We start from the raw sequence: 22,077 nt of genomic DNA, 5'->3' as shown, positions 1-22,077 counted from the left end.
CCCAACACAAACTAAAAATAGCCTGAAAGTTCTTAGCTCAAGAATGGCTTAAAGGTCAATTCAGCTTAACCCTTTCATAGCCATATAGAACTACATATAAAATAACAGCCATATGGAAGATTTATCTTAGAGTGCACGTAATAGTGCATCTTCAGAGAAAGAGAGTTAAGATGAAGGTTCAGTCTCCAGCTGGCGAGGGGATTTAATGACATCCAACACAGCTGCCCAGCTTTAGGTGCAGAAGGCTACTCTGGGGACACTTTACTTTTATTCCACCAGGAAAATGTTGCATGTCACAGTCCACATACTCAGCTGGCTCTTCAAGTTTCTCTCGCCATCAACTAGGAGTTAAATGATGCAGCAAAACCTCCTTAAGTCTGTTTTGCACAAATAACTGAAGTTTCGACAGAGGACCTGGAGTTCTGCTGCAAGCCCTGCCGGACACCTCCCTGCTTACACAGCCTAGCCACCTGCACGCTGAGAATCGGAGGCCCCACTTACAACTGGAACTAGCTTATACCGGAGTCAGCCTGTCCCATCGCCGGGGACCCGTCACTCGGGGCGGGAAAACCCTGGAGCCGCGCCTGCCGAGACGCCCGGCCCGGCCCCGCCCCAGCCTGTGTACCGCCCCAGCCCGGGAACAATTTGACGCTCCTGAGGGTGCGGGAGGAGGGAAAGGGCGGTAGTGGGCGGTGCTAGCGCGGTGCGGAGGAGCCGGGCACTTTTTCGCGGCGCTGCCTGGGGCGCACGGTGTTGGTTCTTGGAGGGGGGTGGCGATGCTGCGCGCCGGGCTGGGAAGAAGCAGCTGCCTATGTGGCGGCGGGTTGCGGAGGAGCCGGTGCCCCGCAGCCGCCGGCGGCAACGCTTCGCTGCGCTGCTCCAGAGCCCTGAGCTCCGCCTCACCTAGCAACGGCGGTGGGGCGCGGGGCGGAGGCCATCCCCCGGCAGGTAGCCGCGCCGCGCCGCGCCCTCCTCCTTCTCCTCCTCCTCCTTCCTCTCTCGCCTCGTTGGGTGTCTCCGCCCGTTAATCCCGCCGGGCCTCACAAGCCCGGCAGCGACTCAGGCAGTGCTCGGAGCCGCTGCACTGTGGGACAGGCAGGACCTGAAACAGCTAAGGGAGGCTTCTGCCGCCGTGGTCCGCCCCGTGGCCTCTCCTGAAGTGGAGATCGGAGCTGGACCGTGCCGACAGGCGGCTGCTGAGCCCAATTGCCAGCCCCACCGGCACCGCGGGGCCTGGGGCGTGGGGGCGGTGGGTGTCGATCAGGGTCGCTTTGCGCCGTGCTTATGGCCGAGCCGGCCGTCTGTGTTTTCTCGGTTCTCTGCTTGGCTCCTGCTGCGCGGCGGGGACCGGCGGAGCGGGGCTGCGGCTGGACTTTGCACAGGAGCTCTGGGGCAGGGAGCGGGGCAGCTTCAGCTGACGGGGGTGGAAGAGCGCTTGCTGTCATGTGCTGTGCCTCGGTTGTCGCAGGCTACAGAACTCCAGCTTCAAACAGATGTTATGTTATTAAAAAAAAATCTTATTTTTTTAATTAAAAACAAACAACCCCCCCCTCCCCCAGACGAAACAAAACCCACCAAATCCCCAAAGAAACAACCAACCCCCCCCGAAACAAACCCAACCAAACCAAAAACCCGAAACAACCTTCCCCCTCAAAAAATGAATTAAACCTAAAATGCAACAAAGTCGTTTTTCTCTGGATCTCCGATTTTTCTGTCATTTAAACCCATGTAAAAATACTTACTCTTGTGGTGATTGTGTAAGAATCAGAGGGAGTTTGGAGTTCTGTTTCCCAGGATGAAAGAGTCCCAAGTTCATCCCTGTTTGGAATGCACCTGCTGAGAGGGAAGTCATTCACGATAGCGATGGACTTGATCATAGCTTTGCTGCATGTATAAATTAAGGTACCGATTGTGCAACCAAAGATGAGAAGATAGACTTAAGGACTGATGCCCTCTGCTATTAGATGCAATTAGAGTGGAATCTGTTTGTTTCCTGTTAAATTGCATTGGCACAAAGGTATTAAATGCACTAATTGGCTCTCGGTGCCCTCTTCTGTCACTTAAAGGAAAGCTTCTTTTGGGGAATATGACATAAAAATACCCATAGAATTATCTCTGTAGATTGCTTACTCATTGTCACATTAGATTGACCTTGTGAGAACCTACTGAGCTTAAGTAAAGAGTTTAAACCACCATTATATCACTGAGAGTGAATGGGTTTATTTATGCACTGAAGTTATTTGTAAAAGAAACAAGTCTAATTTAGATTAAATTCAAGCATCATGGGAATAGAGAGTTTACAAACAGGATATAGTTAGATCTGGGAGAGTGGATTTTTCTTTCAGTCATTGAATCACTGGAATAATTAAAAGCAAAAAATATGAGAGAAAATGTGAGTTTGCTTTGTAGGGAATTTAAATTATTGAGACAGATTTCCAAGGAAAAAATGCTCTGCAGAGAAAAGGTCAACTTTGGGTATGTGCCTGATAGGATGCTAGCAAGGAAATTGAAAAAAAAACCTGAACAGCAACAACAATAAAACCCACCACCACTAGTACCAACACAGAACCCCACACCAACACATAACCCCCAGGAGATGCTTCTGCAGAATACTGATCAATTTTGATCTCCTCTGTGTGTTAGTGCTGTCTTTTTTTATTTCTTTGTTGCTGCAGTAAGGGGTTGGTAGCACTCTGATACTTGGGGTCAGGGTACCAGAACTGCTGCTTCAATAGTCTAAAGGCTTTCTATTGTAATTGTTTCAGCAAATTAGTGTCTTGTTGGAATGCAGATCTAGGTCCTTTGTGAATATCTGTGCTTTTTCTAGTTTGAAGAAGCTAAAAAGTCTTTTCTTTCCACAGATTTTCAAAAGCAGGTTTTTGATCTCTTTCTTGCATTTCTCCATCATTGTGGACATCAGTGTTATTTATCAGCATTACAAAAAATAAATGCCACAATGGTCTGTTTGTCTGTAAAACAACAGCTGTGCTCTCCAGTCCTCTTCCAGCAACAGAAGAGTCTTAATCCCTGACTGGAGCATTAGGTGTTACCATAATGTGAGTTGTGTGACAGTTAGTAAGGATTGATCAGTCTTAGGTAGGAATGAATGCATATTTTGGGGCTAGTCTTAACACTTTATAGGCTTCTTTGAGGATTTGCGTGACCCAATTAGCCACAGGTAGAGAACCTGTTGGCTGTGAGAAGTTGCTGTGTTGCAGTGGTGTGTCTGCGAGAAATGCAACATTAAACACTGGCTCCAGAGGAGGGGGAGTGAGCCTTTGAGTAAGAAAATGCAGTTTTAAAATTTGTGGAGAGAATAGAGGAAGATGGACTCATTTTGTTAACTAAAATTATGCCTTTTTTTCAGGGAGTAAAGCTGTTGTTTACATATTTTTTGTAAACACAGGGTAGTGCCATTGTGAAGCAAATGGTGTACTAGGTTCCTTAACAGACAAGCATATGCTTAAGTGTTTGCTCAGCTAGAGCCAGCTAGATAAAATTGAAGTTACTTGGAGGATCTGTGCTGTTCTCTGGGCACTTGCACAAGTATCTTCCAACACCTGGAATTTTCACTGAGGTGTGCAGCATTGATGAGAGGTGGCAAACTGAAGTTTCCTAATCTCTGGAACGTGAAGGATACATGGCCAGTCCTCAATAAGCACATTTGCAACACGCTCCTTGATCTGCATGCTGTATTAATACCCAAACCCAATTAACTTTATTTTCCTACGGAGTGATTGGAATAATTGAGGAAAATGTCATGAAGAATGAGTACTGTGTCCAGTTCTTGATTACTGTGTCCAGTTCTGGGCCCCTCAGTTTAAGAAGGACATTGAGACACTTGAACGTGTCCAGAGAAGGGCAACAAGGCTGGGGAGAGGCCGAGGGAACTGGGATTGTTTAGCCTGGAGAAGAGGAGGCTCAGGGGTGACCTCATTGCCCTCTACAACTACCTGAAGGGTGGTTGTAGCCAGAAAGGGGTTGATCTCTTCTCCCAGGCAACCAGCACCAGAACAAGAGGACACAGTCTCAAGCTGCATCAGGGGAAGTTTAGGCTGGAGGTGAGGAGAAAGTTCTTCACTGAGAGAGTCATTCGTCATTGGAATGGGCTGCCCAGGGAGGTGGTGGAGTCACCGTCCCTGGAGGTGTTCAAGCGGGGATTGGACGTGGCACATGGTGCCATGGTCTAGTCATGGGTCTGTGGTGACAGGTTGGACTTGATGATCCTCGAGGTCTCTTCCAACCTTGGCTATACTGTGATACTGTGATAATGGGATGCAAGTGTTCTCATTGAGAGCAGTGCGGTGAATAGAAACGTTTGAGCAGGAGTTTTGAATTCCCAATGATGCTTCCTATCTCTACCTTTGTTAATACACTATCCATCTTTGTTATTACTCTATCCATCTCCTTCATACTATGTATACAGTAAGGTATGAGGGAGAGTTGGGGTGGCTGGAAGGATGGCTCAGGTCTTGCGGAGGGAGTGTGGAGCAGGTGACACAGGTTGCATGACTCAGGAGACATATCACAGTACTGCATGCTTGAGGGACTGTGGATCATTTTTCTGTTCTGTAAGGAAGTCTATACTTGAATGAATTGTTTGTGTCATTTTTTTCCCCACAATTTAAATCTTTGTCTTACATGGACAAACACCAAGAAGAGATGCTTACCACTTGTAGTCTTGTGTAGTTTTTTGGAGTGTTATTGGTTATTTGGTTGGGATTTTTTGTGTGTGGTGTGAGACCACCTTTGAAATAGCAATGAAATTGCCATCCACAGGGGACAGTAGACAGGCGGAGGTTGGTCTCTTCTCCCAGGCAACCAGTACCAGAACAAGAGGACACAGTCTCAGGCTGCACCAGGGGAGGTTTAGGCTGGAGGTTAGGAGGAAGTTTTACACAGAGAGAGTGATTGCCCATTGAAATGGGCTGCCCGGGGAGGTGGTGGAGTCACCATCGCTGAAGGTGTTCAGGAGGAGACTTGACAGGGTGCTTGGTTGCATGGGTTAGTTGGTTGGGTGGTGTTGGGTGATAGGTTGGACACAATGATCTTGAAGGTCTCTTCCAGTCTATTCTATTCTATTCTATTCTATTCTATTCTATTCTATTCTATTCTATTCTATTCTATTCTATTCTATTCTATTCTATTCTATTCTATTCTATTCTATTCTATTCTATTCTATTCTATTCTATTCTATTCTATTCTATTCTACTATTAAAGACACCGAGTTAGCAGAAGGTATTCTGAAGTTACCCAATAGACAGTTGGCAAAATTGTGCTCTAGACTAAAAGATTGCTTGCTCTAAGATGCTTATTGTCATTGCTGTTGTTACTTAGAGCTAGTCAGGTTGGAAAAGGTGAGGGAAAAGAGGAAAGCATTATGATTTCCTACTAGTTACCTTGCATGTGGAACTGCCATTGAAAGTTAAAGGTAGAACAGGGTTTCCTTTGTTCACATATTCATCAGTTTTGTGACCTCTTTTCTGAAATTCTTGGTTTGTTTTTTTTTTTGCTGTGTGTTGTAAGTGCTTAAGTCTACGCACATCAAAAGACTTCACGAGGATTTTGTGCTTCATGTTATGTACTACCCATTAGTTGTAGTTTGCGTCATTGTGATGTTGATTGTTACACTCTTACTGGATCTTCTTCAGATTAGTCTTTAAGCCATATGAATTTTTGTGGAAGGCCCATAAAAATACCTCTACAGAATAGCTCTGTTGTAAAATATGTAGGTGTTTAGAATAGGTTCTGCAGTGTTAACCCTAAGATTTTTCAGCTTTGAACAGCTTTACTAATGTAATGTGCTTCTAATAACCTACCTGTGCAGAAAGCTTTACTATCCTTTGTTTGGGGGAGGTAGATGAGGGAGGAGAGTGCCATAACAACAACGTTTCAGGCTAACAATGCAAAACATCTTGCAGAAAAGAATAATAATTCAAGAGTTACTGTTTTCTGTTTCTTGTCAGGTGCCAGTCATGTAAAGCCATTGGATGGTGTGAAAATACTTGATTTAACAAGGTTTGTATTTTGTGTGTCATTTGGAACATTCTGTCCAGCTGCAAATACTCTGATAGGAAAAACCATGCAAACAATCCTTTTTTAATGTTACAGGGTACTTGCAGGGCCCTTTGCCACAATGAATCTGGGAGATCTAGGTGCTGAAGTTATTAAAGTGGAAAGACCAGGTAAGATTTTTATCTGTTATTGATATAATAAGAAGGAGGAGTAGTTTAACAAGTAGCTGTGTGTGCATTTTAAGCAATACATGACAGAGAATGCAAGACTGAAACCTTCCAAAAATGTTTAGAAAGACAATGGTTGTGTTTATCTGATGATGTGGTGGTGGTGAATGGTGCCGCATCCAGCTGGCGGCCAGTCAGTAGTGGTGTGCCCCAGGGATCAGTGCTGGGCCCTGTGCTCTTTAACATCTTTATTGATGATCTGGATGAGGGCATTGATTCCATCATCAGTAAATTTGCTGACGACACCAAGCTGGGGGCAGGAGTTGATCTGCTGGAGGGTGGAGAGGCTCTGCAGAGAGACCTCGACAGGCTGGACCGATGGGCAGAGTCCCACAGCATGAGATTGAACACATCCAAGTGCCGGGTTCTGCACATCGGCCACAACAACCCCATGCAGTGCTACAGACTGGGGTCAGAGTGGCTGGAGAGCAGCCAGGTAGAGAGAGACCTGGGGGTACTGGTTGATGGTAGGCTGAACATGAGCCTGCAGTGTGCCCAGGCAGCCAAGAGGGCCAATGGCATCCTGGCCTGCGTCAGAAACAGTATGACCAGCAAGAGCAGGGAGGTCATTCTGCCCCTGTACACTACACTGGTTAGGCCACACCTCGAGTACTGTGTCCAGTTCTGGGCTCTTCAGTTTATGAAAGATGTTGACTTGCTGGAACATGTCCAGAGAAGGGCAACAAAGTTGGTGAGGGGTTTGGAACACAAGCCCTATGAGGAGAGGCTGAGGGAGCTGGGATTGCTTAGCCTGGGGAAGAGGAGACTCAGGGGTGACCTTATCGCTGTCTACAACTACCTGAAGGGGGGTTGTAGACAGGCAGAGGTTGGTCTCTTCTCCCAGGCAACCAGTACCAGAACAAGAGGACACAGTCTCAGGCTGCACCAGGGGAGGTTTAGGCTGGAGATTAGGAGGAAGTTTTACACAGAGAGAGAGATTGCCCATTGGAATGGGCTGCCCAAGGAGGTGGTGGAGTCACCATCACTGGAGGTGTTCAGGAGGAGACTTGATAGGGTGCTTGGTTGCATGGTTTAGTTGATTAGGTGGTGTTGGATGATAGGCTGGACGTGATCTTGAAGGTCTCTTCCAACCTGGTCTATTCTATTCTATTCTATTCTATTCTATTCTATTCTATTCTATTCTATTCTATTCTATTCTATTCTATTCTATTCTATTCTATTCTATTCACTTTTGGTGACTGTGTGTATGGCATTGTGCTAATTTTGTAGCTATTTGTTGATGTTTTTGTGCCAGCATTTTTCAAGTTTGGAGAAACTGGAAGCTCTAGTGTGGTAGAGAAACAGTTATTAGTAGGCTTGCTTATACAGGGATGATCTGTTAGCTTTAAGCTTAGCACTGTGCTCCATGTATATGTGTTTGGATCAGAAGTAATCTATGTAATTAGAAAAGAGGGAGAAGGTTCTAAGATCAGGGCTCAATGTTGGGACCAGTTCTGTTTAACATCTTTATCGATGACCTTGATGAAGACACAGAGTGTGTCATCAGTATGTTTGCAGATCACACCAAGTTAGGTGGGAGTGTTGATCTTCATGAGTTCAGGGAGGTTCTTCAGAGGGACTTGGATAGATTGGATCAATGGGCTAATGTTAGTGGGATGAGCTTCAACAAGGCCAAAGGCCAGGTCCTGCACTTGGGTCACAACAACTTCAAGCAACGCTACAGGCTTGGAAAGTGTGGCAGAAAGGGACCTGGGGATTCTAATTGATGGGCAACTGAATATGAGCAAGCAGCGTGCCCAGATGGCCCAAAAAGCCAATGGCATCCTGGCTCGTACCAGAAATGCTGTGTCCAGCAGGAGCAGGGAGGTGATTGCCCCCTTGTACTCAGTCTAGTTTTGGGCATCCCAGTACAGGAGAGATGGGAAGGTGCTGGAGCCAGTGCAGAGAGGGCAACGAAGCTGGTGAAGGGCCTGGAGAGCAAATCTTATAAAGAGTGACTGAGGGAGCTGGGGCTGTTTAGTTTGAAAAAGAGAAGCCTGAGGGGAGACCTCATTCCCCACTACAACTACCTGAAAGAATGTTGTAGAGGGGCTGGTGCTGGTCTCTTTTCAAAGGTAATTAGTGATAGAACAAGAGGAAATGGCCTCAAGCTGACTGGGTAGGTTTAGACTGGACATTAGGAAAAAAGTTTTTCACAGGAGGAGTGGTCAGGTGTTGGAATGTGCTGCCCAGGGAGGTGGTTGAGTCGTCAACCCTGGATGTGTTTCAAGGCTGTTTGGATGTGTGCTTGGTGATATGGTTTAGGGATAAACCTTATAGTGTAGGGTTATTGATTGGACTTGGTGATCCTGAAGGTCTTTTCCAACCTGAATGTTTCTGTGATTCATAAATAGAATTTACTTTATTTTTGGTGTAGTTAACTTAACATAGTGGTTTTGTTTTTTCACTTGGTGCATGTATTTCTTAGGCAAAGATTTGTTAAGGACTGGGTAGTGGTAAAAAATGCTTTACAGTTTATACTTCCTGAGACCGTAGAAGAAGAATGACAATTTTCATGGCATTTAGTGCTTTTTAAGGAATATTCCCTTCATTTAGCTTTCAGTTTTCTGCATCATTGCACATTCAAGGAATGTAATTATACCATAGCAGCTGCACATTATGTCATGTATTTTTTCCTTCTCTAACTTTCCATGTTTTAAGTTTTTACCTTTTAACTTTGTTTTTATTTTATCTTTAATTTGGAAAAGAGCTGGTGAAGATAATCACACACATAATAAAACATGTTGTCTATGTTTTATTTGAGGTAGGAAATACTGGATGTTGGAATAGTTATCAAAACATTAAATGTGTTACAAAAGTTTTGTCGCTTCAGCCTGTGTCCATCCTTAATCACTCACCATTGTTTAAAATGTTTTCACTTTTGTTACAGGGCAGAAGCTGCATCAGTTTCATTTCTCTCAGCTGAGACTGACAGTGATATTATTTCCATTATCTAGGTAGTAGGGATGGAGCAATGCAAGTGGTTAAGTATGCACTAATGGTTTTGGGGATTTTTTAGAGTTTTGGTTTGTGATTAAAAGAGAAGGGCAGCCTGACAATTCTGACTTTCAAACATTTTAGAATGTGAGTAGTAGGCTCCTTCTATGAGAGGATGTCTGCTTTCACAGGGCTTTTAATCCATAAAGGATCATAGCCACACTATGTGGGAAGTACGACTGAAATGTTCTCTTTGGACAGTTTGAAATGGTAGCATACAGAAGAGAGATTTCTTTTTTGTTTCCCCCCAGCTTCCTGCATGAATCAAAATAGTTCTTTGAGATACTAAATATGATAAATATCAATGAGTAATTGACATGTTTATATAGCTTCTGCCACAGCTGATTTTAAATGGCTATAGACTTCGGGTTACTATAGTGTGTAGCATTAATCATGGCAGTGGCTATATTGTATAATATATGCAAGGTCCTTCAGCTTTTGTCTGTTTGCTGCTATCAAAGAGTCTTTTATGTTGCCTTATGGAGAAAAATTTTCACTTGTGTGAAGCTACCAAGTAGATATAAGAATGTGCATGATGATTATATCTGGATTTAAATTTAGCTTTAATTCTGATAAAAATAGATTGCCAGTCATAGTTTAGATTCTAATTAAAATAGATTGCTAGTCTTTGTGACATTTAAGAAAGGTTTAAAACTGGAAATTAAGCATAAGTGATCTCAGTGTCTGCACCTGCTTTAATGCCATCTTGCCTGTCTGTAAGGGCTGGAGGGTGGGGGATTGCAGCAGCTATAGCAGGTGCTGCTTTTAGTTGGTGTTCTGCAGTACGTAGCTTAACACGTTGTTGCTGATCTGTGGTGGATGTTGTCCAGAGTGTTTCAGAAGTGTCTTAGTGACTATACACACTGTGTGATTTGGTGCAGGGCAAGAGTTCTACTACATTCTTTCAGATTGCCTAAAAGAATGGGTTTGTATCTCTGCTTTAAGCTAAAGCAAAAAATCAGCTTCCCCAAAACCAGCCAACTAAATGAAAACTTAACCCACCCCAAACCCACAAACCAAGCCAAGAAAACCAACCCACAAACAAAACCAACAAAAAGCCCCAGATAGATATACATTGCTGGTGTGTGGCTGTATATTAATATTTTAAAACCAAAAAGTGATCCCAGTGCTAGCAAGCACTGTTCACTTGATCATGTTCACTTTTTAATAAATATCCTAAAATATATTTATAAAACTATATTTTGTCCTGCCTGCTAGATGGAGTTTAGGTTGTTTACATATGCTGTTGAAGCAAAACTTTTTATTCTTTTTCTTTGCTGGCAGCAAGACACTGAACAACTATGAAACTGTCATGGTGTTTCTTTCAGGAGCTGGTGATGACACAAGAGCCTGGGGCCCACCTTTTGTTGGAACAGAAAGTATTTATTTTCTCAGTGTTAATAGAAACAAAAAGGTAAATGATGTCTGGTATTGAACATTAACCTCTGTTTTCTGTTATTACAACTGAAGGCATAATAGTTCTTTGTTGGGTTCTTAGCATGTCTGATGGAACACTAGCTGTATTGGCCTTAAGTTATGATGAATGAATTTCTAGAGAAAAACAGGGTCTTTTGAAAGTAGAAAACCCTGCAAACCTCTGATATTGTGCTTTGGTCAGCTGAGACAAATTCAGAAAAGCAGGAGTGGTCCTGCCAGTCTTCAGCTGCTAGTGCAAATTGACTGAAAAGAAAGGATTATATTATGTGAAGGATCATTTTATTCAGGTGCATCAGCTCAGCTGACCTGCATCAGCCTGCAGTTGAAGGTGGGGGAGAGCAGCCATCACACCACAGTTAGGGTGGCTGAAGGTAGCTTGTGCAGCTTCAGGATTAAGATGAAATTTTGTGAGATTCCTGAGCCGTTTAATGGCTTGTTGACATTGTAACAAATGTTTCTGGTCCCAAGGCATGCTTGCAGTAGTAGGTGCCTTGTAAACATACAGTGAGCAGATTTCAGTGTGGCTCTGTCAGACTTGTTTTGGCACTTGTCTGATCCAATGGTGAGACAGTTCAGCTTGCTTTACCAACATAATTTCTTTTGCAAAGGGATGTGGGGGTTGCATCCAAAATGTACTTACTTTATTTAGCTATAGTGTGGAACTTGGCTGTTGGTTATGGTAATCACCAGAAGGACTTTCACACAAGTTACTGTGGTGGTGTTTTTGTGTTGTTTCTCTTTTTTAATCCCCAGAGTATAGCTATCAACATGAAGGACTCAAGAGGAGCAAAACTAATCAGAGAGGTAGGTTTTGATAGCATGCAGACTTTGTCTATTTTGTATTGTTTTGCTGCTGAGTATTAAAGAATAAACTCCTTATTTTAAGTATTAATTTGATATCTGATAATTAAATATGCATGTGTATAATAAAATTTCTCAATTGCAGTACATGGCCTCTGTACTCTGTGGTTTGTGACTTAATATTCAGTGTAATTTCTAATGATTTTAGATACAAAATTTACTTTAAAATGTAATCAGAAGCTTCAGATGAAATATTGTAAGAAAAAGGTCTAACAGTGAGCAGTTTACAGAGATGAGCTACTGAGCCTGGCAAGTGCTGTCCTGTAGGTCAAACTTAATATTAGTTTCTTTTTTCAGTATTTGAGTTCAGAATGCAAGTGTGTCTTCATGGTAATATTTTTTTTCCCAGTTTTGAAATTAATAAAAGCAACACATCTTAGCTTCTCTCATGCCTTTCCTATTTCTTGGGAAACATAAGACCAGCAAATGCTGTATATTTAGTACCACAGTACTAGCACATCTAAGGGTGACATGGCTTCTGCTACTGTTTCAGTATCATTTCCAGTAACTTTTTCACAGACTGTCCTGCAATAAGTGGAATTTGTCTGGTACTATTTTGGGAATATTGCATGAAAAGGAAGCAGATGAAGTTGTCTCATTTTCTTTCTTTTTCTGTTTTCTTTCCCATCAGCTGTGTAAGAGACTCTTCATATGGAAGTCTTTGTAGTTTATAAGCTGAGGATTCTGCAGGGCTTTTTCTCTTTGCAGAACAGAACTATTTATTGCTGATTTATTATGAACCTGTATGTTTATCTTCTAAAGGTTTTGAAAGCAGACACCGTCATCACCATAGAATGGCTTAGGTTGGAGGGAACCTTAGAGATCATCTACTACAACCTCTGTGCCATGGGCAGGGATGCTCTCAACTGCTGCTGAAGGCCTCATACAACCTGGCCATGAGCACCTCCACAGCCTCTCTGGGCAACCTGTTCCAGAGTCTCACCACCCTTGTACTAAAGAACTTCTTCCCAAGGTTTAGTCTAAACCTGCTCTTGCTCAGCTTAAAACTATCACTGCAGGCCTTTATAAACAGTCCTATTCCAGCCTTCTTGCATGTTCCCTTGAGGTACTGGAAGGCAGCTATAAGGTCCCCCACAGAGTCTTCTCTTCTTCAGCCTGAACAACCCCAACTCCCTCAGCCTTATAGCAGAGGTGCTTCAGCCCTTTGATCATCTTTGTGGCCCTCTTCTGGACTTGGTCCAACAGTTTTATGTTCTTCTTATGATGGGGACACCAGAACTGGATGCAGCATTTGAGGTGATGGCCTCACAAAAAGCTAAGTGAAGGGAAAGAATCCCTTCTCTTGACCTGTTGGTAGCATTTCTCTTGATGCAGCCTTGGAAATGGTTTGCTTTCTGGGGTGCATGAGCTCACTGTTGTCTCATACTGACCTTCTGTCATTTGGAATCATTTTGCATGGTGTAACACAAATGTACTTTCGGATACATTAATCACATTCTAAATAAGGGCTCTAAAAATGGGTCTTTTCACATGAGAAGACGTAGCTTGTCATTTGACCTTTAAAAATGGCAAAAGAAATACCGCTCTGTGCAGAATGTCCACTTGTGCGGGCTGGACCTTCTTGGAGAGTTAAAGACAGCGGAGCCTATGAGTCAGGATGAGCTGGAGAAAAGGTGGATCCAGCATAAGCTTTTTATGTGACTGCCAGTATTTGTAGTTAGAAATTTCCCCTTTTCTTATCGTGACATTTGTGCAGGAAGATTGCTCCTTGATTCTGATAGCAAATGTGTAACTTTCTGCCTGCAACGTAGAGAACCTTTTTGTGGTCTGTGGATTTGAATGGCTGGTGACTTAAGAATATGCAGTGTAACCTTTAAGCCTGAGGCTCAGGTGCCTGGTTGAGTTCAAATTCCACATAATTTGTTAAACAAAGCAGCAACTTTCTTCTCCCTTATTTGCCATGCAAGAACAGCCTCCTTGCTGCCAGCTTGGTGCTGGGCTTTGCACTCTCTTCCTAGTGGTAATATAATTGTAAGGCCCTTGTAATTGAAAGCTATCATGATGCTGAAACTAGGATAGCTGGCTGTAATGAACACATAGAGCTACAGACAAATGGTTCCTGCCAGCAGCATTATTAATTTTTCCCTTAGCTTGATGTCTCTGAAATAGTCAGGCATGTATGAGAATTATTCCTAAGATGTGATATATAGAATTACCAGTGGGAGAGCTAACTTGAATATTTACTAGACTGACTGTGGAAATGAGGTGATCTCCTGTGACAAAGTAATTTCTTATAGTTTCTATTTGTTATTAAAATTGCTTTCATAACCACTATACCTTTCTTTTCCTTAAATCAGTGGCACCCCTGTCTGTGTTATAGCAACACTGAACTGAAGCGAGGAGGCATTATTGAAATTTTACTCTACTTGTGGAGTTGTTCATCATTCTGCTTCATTTAGAGTGATAGTTTCAGGAAAATATTTGATGCAGAGGTCTTGACATTCCATTATTGCATCTCTAATGGAACCAGAATGTAATTTCTTCTGTTTGGAGTTTTGTCAAAAAGAGTATGTAAAGGGAAGTTATCTGTAATAGGCTTTTGCCTCAGGACAGATGTGTATACAATCGAGTGGTGCTCAGCACTTTGTCATTACTATGAAAAGTAGTGTTCATGTCTCTGTAGTAATTGATGGCAAGAAGAAATTCTAGTTTCTGACACTGGTTGCACTTGCATAAATATGAATTTTGTCATGACCCTAAGCCCCACAAAGAAAAGTAATGAGGCTATAATTTTTTTTTGAGAAAAGTAGTATGCTTAGAATAAATCTTGTTTCCCAGTGTCATAGATGCCATATAGGTAGAAGAGGGCAAATATCAATCTCAGAATCTAGAATCTTATTAAAAACACAGGAGGAGAGAGTCTTCAGGTATGTGACAAAAGTGAAGTTTTGAGACTTCTGTCAGTCGTATCAAGTGAGCTGAAGAAAGCTGGTCGTGGGGAGTTCTGCCTGCTTTTCTTCCTGTGGCACAGTGCTACAAAACGCTTGTCCAAGGGTCTGCTCTTTCATAATAGCACAATTACAGGATTCCCACAGAACCTCCCTCCCCCCCAACAAAGACAAAAAAAAAAAAGGCTACAACTCTCCTAAGACATATGTCGTTCCTTTAACATGTAGTTCTCTTGCTTCAGTTCTTAATTAGTATTAGTCTTATTGAAACTGGTATATCTATATCTATCTATCCATCCATGTATCTATAGCTATGACTTCTACAGGAACAAAACAAACAAACAAAAAGATGTGATTTAAAGCCCATCAAGATTATATGTTAAATCTTTTAACTTCAAGAAAATTTTTTTGGGCTAGGCCATTCACTTACAGAATCACAGAACATTAGGGATTGGAAGGGACCTTGGCAGATCATCCGGTCCCACACTCCTGCCAGGGCAGGATCACCTACAATAGGTCACACAGGAACATGTCCAGGTGAGTTTTGAATGTCTCCAGAGAAGGAGGCTCTACGACCTTTCTGGGCAGCCTGTCCCAGTATTTTGTCACCTTCACAGTGAAAAAGTTTTTCCTTATGTTCACATGGAACCTTGTATTCTCCAGCTTGCACCTGGTTTAGATGTAGTGGAGAAAGTCACATTGCAGAGCATGACAGCTCAGTTCTAACTCAGAGGACTTTTATTGGGTTAAATTGAATGTTGGAAACTTTTGGATTCCTTATTCTGCTTCTGCATGCAGGAAGTGGGATACATGTCCTCTGTTATGGTAATTGTTTTTCAATTTTGAATAATTGATTGCAATTTATAAAATTATTTCTAAGGTAGAGAAAGTGTGAAGGCTAAAGATGCATTCTTTCTCAAGCTAAGTGCAGATACTGTGATATAAAGGTGATGATTGTTCTGTAAACTATTGTCAGGTCTTGGGAAATTGATGTGATGCTGATCATATGATTATTTTATCTTTTTTTTTCTAGTTGCTTTAGGATTTTGACAATCTCCTTCCTAGATAGGCAGCACCTCTAGTATGTATTTGCAGAGATGCAGTCTAACATGCCAAAAAAATGTCTCTAGGTTTGTAAGCTTTGTTTTGTCAGAAAGACTGGAGCCATTTTGATTAATGTGATTTTAAAATTAAGTTCTATGAGGAATTGATTGGACTTTTGGAAGCTCATTAACAAATCTTGCTTATCCTTTTCTTTTCTGAAGCTTGCAGCAGTGTCTGATGTTTTTGTGGAAAACTATGTCCCTGGAAAACTGTCTGAACTGGGTCTAGGTTATGAAGACATTAAAAAGATTGCTCCTCACATAGTGTACTGCTCAATAACAGGTATTTTGATTTCAATTACTTGTGTTCCTTTTTTCCTTTATTCCAGTCAACTTGTTAGAGAAATCATGTGGTTATATAAAAATATATTATTTTGATGTAAGTTAAGCAAAATTGGAAGACTAAATGCGTTTGTTCAGTTCAGAAGCAAGTAAAGAAAAATTGGGAGGCAGCAACCATGTCAACAGCTTAGAAGTTGTTCAACAGCAGTGTTACCATTTCAGCCTGCCATGTTCCTGTTGACTTCAAAGGAGCCAGGATTGGCTGGACTACTTAGTTTTTGCTTTGAACTAGCTAAAACCTCAAGTTTAATTTCTTTTTTCCCAACAGTTTTACTGTTACCAGTTTCCATACTGCAACATTTGAATCTAGTAATCTCCATGTTCTTTACTGCCATGAAGCCTCTCTCTTCAGGATTGTGCAGCTACACGTTCATGAAAGTTTTATGTGAATTTGCTACAGTCTATTGCCTGGTAACTGAAATGGTAGGAGAGTTGTAGGTACTTTTTAAATGCTGGGAAGAATGAAAAGAAAGTAGACATTAATATCAGTGTGAGCAACCTAGTCTAGTGGAAGGTGTCCCTGCCAATGCCAGGGGGGATTGGAACTAGATGGTCTTTAAGATCCCTTCCAACCCAAACCATTCTATGGATTTGTGAATTTGGAACTGCAAATATGTGAAAATAACTTTCAGGTCTGAAAAACTGCTTTAAAAAAAAATCAGTAACCTACCAACCAAAAGAATAAAACAGCCCTAACAAACCCATGACAAAAACCACCCCAAAAAAAAATCTTGATCAAGCACTGAAATTTACAGGTCTGCATGTAAAGACTACTGCTAAAATACAATTGTATTAAACCATTGAAGTTACAGATATTTTTAGATTGTTTTAAAATCTTAGTTGCAAACTTCCTATACCTCTGAATTTCTGAAGAATAAATGGCTTTGTCTTTTTAGTCACTGGGTATTGATGCTTTTCAATAGAAACCAAATAGCTCTTTAGTCTGTTACGACACATTTATCATGTCTGTGCGGCGAATGTCTGAAGAAATCAACAGCAGAAAGGCAATTTATATTCAGGGCTTGCAGAGCATCTCATTATTTCAGTCTCTTTCATTTTAGGTCAGTCAGTGGCTGGTTACCACAGTGCTTTCCACATTTGTTTGTGCATGTAATCTCACAACTGGAATTGGTCATGTGGTTATTTTTTTGATAGTTTGTTTTGTTGTTATTTAGTTGATGTATTCATAATTAATGGAAAATAATGCAACTTGTATCTTTTTCTGTTGTAGTGCTAGCAGCAATCAAGCAGAGAGGATACTTTGTTACTATGCTTGGGTTTTGTGTTACCCTCATGCACAATAGGTGTGAGCAGTTATTATTAACAAAAACTGGGCTAGAACATGCTTATTTGGTCTGTGAGGACAGTTAGAGCAAACTGCTCAGATGTGTGATACAATGGGGCATGCACTTCATGCACTGAATCTTTGCCTTGAAGCACCAACAAATATTTCCTTGGAGAGTGTACATTTCTCAGCTCCCATTATACCTTAAAGCTGGACTTGGGGATTTTCTAGTGGAAATAAAAAGTACCAGCAATAATAAAAAAAGCATAGTCATAGCAAAGGGGTCTCCCTGTCTTTTAAGTCTTCCCTGCAATGTACAGAAATCCTTGAAGTTTTTTAAGGAAACAGCTATATGTTGCTTTTTCTAATGTAGCAGAACAAATGTGCCCCTTTCTCTGGTTGTGTGCTGAAGAACAGCAGAAACATTCTGTGGGAAATTCCAAAAACCTTGTTACACAGCTTAGAGATCAAGGTTAGACTTTGTTACATAAAATGCCTTTTTGCCAATGGAACATACATGGAGGTGACAGGTTCAGCTGAATAGGCACATGCAGCAGGGTGTAGTATCTGGAAGATGTGCTCCTTAGAAGTCAGAAGATGTACTGCTTCATAACTTAGCCACAAATGAGGAACTTTTCTTAAGTACAGGAATAATATCTGTATGGAATTGCCTCTCTCTACATTTTGGACAGTTACAGATTGTAAAATGGAGTACAGTCTTAATTTTTCAGAAAGTTCAGGGTCATGTATAGGTGAAGAGTTTAGCGATAGGTAAGTCAGATGCTGTCTCAATTACAGCATTTTGGAAGGTGTGATTACCAAACCGAGTTTCTTATCTAAGCAGCTCTGATTGAACATATCCATCCCTGAAGTGGCTGTTGAGAGGATTTCTGGAATATTCCCCAACATTCCTCCTGATTTTGAGTGTTCTTGAGCTGTGGATTGTTTGTTCTCACTCACAAGCTGGCTTTGCTGAGGGAAGTAATCTTAGAACTAATTTAAATATAATATATTTTGACAGTTTTGTGGTTGAGGCTGGATAGAGTTTTTGAAAATGGGCTGGTAAATCATGTGCAGGTCACCAGGTTTGGTGCTGTTGGTGAAGTCTATGAGTGCTTCCCCCGAGACAGTAACAATTTATTTCTGATCAGGAGGGGGCGCTGTTTAAAAGGACAACACCGCTTTCAAATCGAGGCGCTTTGCCCTTTTCTTGCGGCCTCCGCTCCGAAGGAAATATGTTTTGAAACAATTTTGTAGTTGATTTTTGAATGATGAAGGCTACTCTTCTTAGGTTCTTTGCTTCATCCCCTTGCTGATTTGACCGTGCAGGTTTTGCAGAAAATAGTTACTTATTTTTTTTTTTTTTTTCATTTGTCTCCTCCCTTTTTCTCCCTAAGGCTTTGTATCATGCGCAGGTTGTTTGTGCCATTACAAAGTACTATTTCACTATTTTATTTTTTTTTGCCTTAAAATATGGATGTGATTCGTAGTTTTCTGACTTTCAAAGAAATTTTACTCCTGTAAAGACTTTTTAATGTACTTATGCATGAAAGAAGTGGAGTACCTAATGATAATCCTGGGAAATCTAAAAAATATTCTTGGTTCACCCAAAAGAAACTGTGAGGATCAGGCTGTTAGGATTGGTATTTTTGTTAACTTTGTTACTGTAACAGACTACATTTCTTGGGGATTTGCAGTCTCTATCCCAAAGAGCTTTAGTCGGAAATTAAAAATTGATTGTACTAAACTGCTGATTTGATTGTTGGCAAACAGCATTGTTGTGAAAAGGCAAAAAATAAGTCAAACTTCTTCCACTCTTTACATAAAGTGTTGTGTGTTGCCTGAGTTTCATATGGCTCTGAATCTGGAATTGATCACAGAATCACAGCAACATTCAGGTTGGAAAAGACCTTCAGGATCACCAAGTCCAATCAATAACCCTACTCTATAAGGTTCACCCCTAAACCATATCCCCAAGCACCACATCTGTACAACCTTGAAACACATCCAGGGTTGGTGACTCAACCGCCTCCCTGGGCAGCACATTCCAATGCCTGACCACTCTTTCCATGAAATTTTTTTTTCCTAATGTCCAGTCTAAACCTACCCAGTCAGCTTGAGGCCATTTCCTCTTGTTCTATCACTAATTACCTTTGAAAAGAGACCAGCACCAGCCTCTCTACAACATTCTTTCAGGTAGTTGTAGAGAGGAATGAGGTCTCCCCTCAGGCTCTTCTTTTTCAAACTGAACAGCCCCAGCTCCCTCAGTCACTCTTTATAAGATTTGCTCTCCAGGCCCTTCACCAGCTTCGTTGCCCTCCTTTGCATTTTTCCTCTACTGAGATGCCCGCAACTGGACACAATACTTCAGATGTGGCCTCACCAGAGCTGAGTACATGTATATATAGCTTTTATTTAATGTACATAAAGTCCTTAAGATCTATAAATGAACACTTCTCTTGAAAAATAAGTAAATCTTCTGTCTCTTGAGTGATTTGATGAATCTTAGAAGGAAAATAATTCTCCATTCCACCCATTTACAAAAATAAAGGAAACCACATTTAGTATTTCTTTGTTTTGTATTGATAACATATAGCAGCCTCTGATGAGAAGCTGGGGTGTTAAAAGTTTGATTCATATCCTGCTTTGCCAAGAAAAGCCAACTGCAGTGTGTTTTGCTGGGTAAATGCTAGCCAAAGTGCTCTTCACATCCTCTAATTTGTGAACTTACTGTGGTGAGATGTGGAATTGCCTTGGATTGGGTACAGATTTGTGGACAATCTTTTACCAAATGATTCTGGTCTGTAAAATTATAGATGTCACAGAGTGTCTGTGTGTTTGTGCCCACTCCTTCCTCTTGTGATGGATGTTCTTGTGGTTTCTAAATGGCTATTGTCTGGGTACAACAACCTGGTACAAATGGATTGCTTGACATCACTATATACATATTTCTTAAGGCTATAAATTATTTATTGATAGCAGTAGGAAACTGAGTTATATTCCAAAGCTGGCTCAAGCAATGGTTGCAATTTTCACTAAATCAGCTATGGAAGTGGTCTCGATCATTAGTCTGTTCAAAAATTATTACAATTTGTAATAATTTTGTAAGCTAAAATTACTAAAACCTGGACTTTTTTTTTTTTTTTTAATTACAAAAAGGCAGAATGGCCCTAAAAAATTAGGGGAGGGTGAGGCAAAAAAGGTGACATAGCAAAATGTGTGGGCTGGTTAAGCCAAATAGCCAGTACAAGCAGGATGATGGCCAGAATAGAATGATAGAATGGAAATTAAGGGATTTAACGAAGAATTTTAAGAGTTGAAAGAGTCTTTCAGATAACATTAAAAGCAGGAATTAATTAGTGAAGGAAGTAATTAGGGGAGATGGAAAGTGCAAAAAAGAGGATTGATGTCTTGGTATCAGTCTTCTGGAAAAGATGCTCATAGAGACATTTTCAACAGATGTATTTTTTTCTAATAATAGAAGATACTGTATTGTCAGAGACTGATATGTCAAAAGAGGCATTGTCAGAACAAACTGCGTGTCATGCTTCCAGTAGTTCTTAATCTACCTTAAGAACAAGGATGCAAGTCTGTATAACTGTGAGCATTATACCTCTCTTAAACACAAAAATCACAGGACTGCAAGCCTTGAGGAATAAACTTAAGTGCTGACAGTGACAGAATTAAGCATTTGTAGGGGGAAAACTGTGAAGCTTCTACTTGAGCTTGATTTGATATAGAGTTGTCCAGCATTGCAAAAGAAAATTAAGCCTCTCCCCGTAATTGTTAATATAAGAGCAGCAGGCAAAGCAACATGATACAGATATACTATTAGTCATTTTTGTTCTTAGTAGTAGTAAATAAGGGCATCTTGTGAAGCTGGAAGGGTGACTATTTAAAGTTGGTAGTGCACTGCAGAGAAAGTTTTGCCTTTTAATGTTCTGCAGAGTCTGCTGCCATATCTTAAGAGCAAAACGCTAGAAGAGTTGAAGGTGTAGACAATTCTGTGATCAGGAGAGTAAGCACCATTATTAAGGTATTCACTCGGGGAGTTTGTATCAGTATCTGCTGGCTTCTTCAAATACCAAACTAAGTGATGCCAGTTGTTTGCTGTGTACCTTGGGATCAATATGTGAAAGGAACATCATAATCAAATTTAGTGATAGCCTGACTTTGCAGTTTTTAGATGCAGAGAGAGATTCATTGAATGCTTCAATGCTTTTTTGACTTGCACTGTTGTGGTGCTTTGTAATTCTCCGTGGGAACTACGTGTTTACACCGATTGGTAACTGGTTCCTTTTGCAGGACAGAACTGACTTGATGGCATGCAGCAGGATCTTTAAGAGGTTCTTATCATAGTATCAGTCAGGGTTGGAAGGGACCACAAGGATCATCTAGTTCCAACCCCCCTGCCATGGACAGGGACACCCCACACTAGATCAGGCTGGCCAGAGCCTCATCCAGCCTGGGCTTAAACACCCCCAGGGACGGGGCCTCAACCACCTCCCTGGACAACCCATTCCAGGGCTTCACCACTCTCATGGTGAAGAACCTCCTCCTCACATCCAGCCTGAATCTCCCCACCTCCAGCTTCATTCCATTCCCCCTAGTCCTGTCAATACCTGAAATCCTGAAAAGTCCCTCCCCAGCCTTCCTGTAGGCCCCCTTTAGATACTGGAAGGCCACAATTAGGTCACCTCGGAGCCTTCTCTTCTCCAGACCGAACAGCCCCAACTCCTTCAGTCTGTCCTCATAGGAGAGGTGCTCCAGCCCTCTGATCATCCTTGTGGCCCTTCTCTGGACACATTCCAGCATGTCCATACCCCTCTTGTAATAGGGGCTCCAGAACTGGATGCAGTACTCCAGGTGGGGTCTCACCAGAGCTGAGTAGAGGGGGAGAA

The 22,077-nt window shown here is 41.7% G+C and overlaps 1 protein-coding gene across 4 annotated transcripts in view; it reads left to right on the top strand.

Annotated features, from left to right (window-relative positions):
* Nucleotides 1-693: 693 nt before the first annotated feature.
* Nucleotides 694-22,077, top strand: part of SUGCT (succinyl-CoA:glutarate-CoA transferase) — a 339,487-nt gene continuing 318,103 nt past the window's right edge. For 2 of the 4 annotated variants that reach the window (XM_068156840.1, XM_068156841.1), the window contains exons 1-6: nt 695-948; nt 5,967-6,018; nt 6,112-6,185; nt 10,568-10,653; nt 11,430-11,480; nt 15,712-15,832. In XM_068156840.1, the coding sequence (XP_068012941.1) occupies nt 777-948; nt 5,967-6,018; nt 6,112-6,185; nt 10,568-10,653; nt 11,430-11,480; nt 15,712-15,832 (556 nt within the window). In that variant the 5' untranslated portion in view covers nt 695-776. Of the gene's footprint in view, nt 949-5,966; nt 6,019-6,111; nt 6,186-10,567; nt 10,654-11,429; nt 11,481-15,711; nt 15,833-22,077 lie in introns of all 4 variants that reach the window. The other 2 variants (XM_068156839.1, XM_068156838.1) reach the window with 2 other exon arrangements.

Source organism: Melanerpes formicivorus, unplaced genomic scaffold (genome assembly GCF_026170545.1).
Source record: "Melanerpes formicivorus ecotype bairdi unplaced genomic scaffold, bMelFor1.0.p_v2 SCAF_35, whole genome shotgun sequence".
NCBI lineage: Eukaryota > Metazoa > Chordata > Aves > Piciformes > Picidae > Melanerpes > Melanerpes formicivorus.
This window is presented reverse-complemented; position numbering and strand designations above follow the sequence as displayed.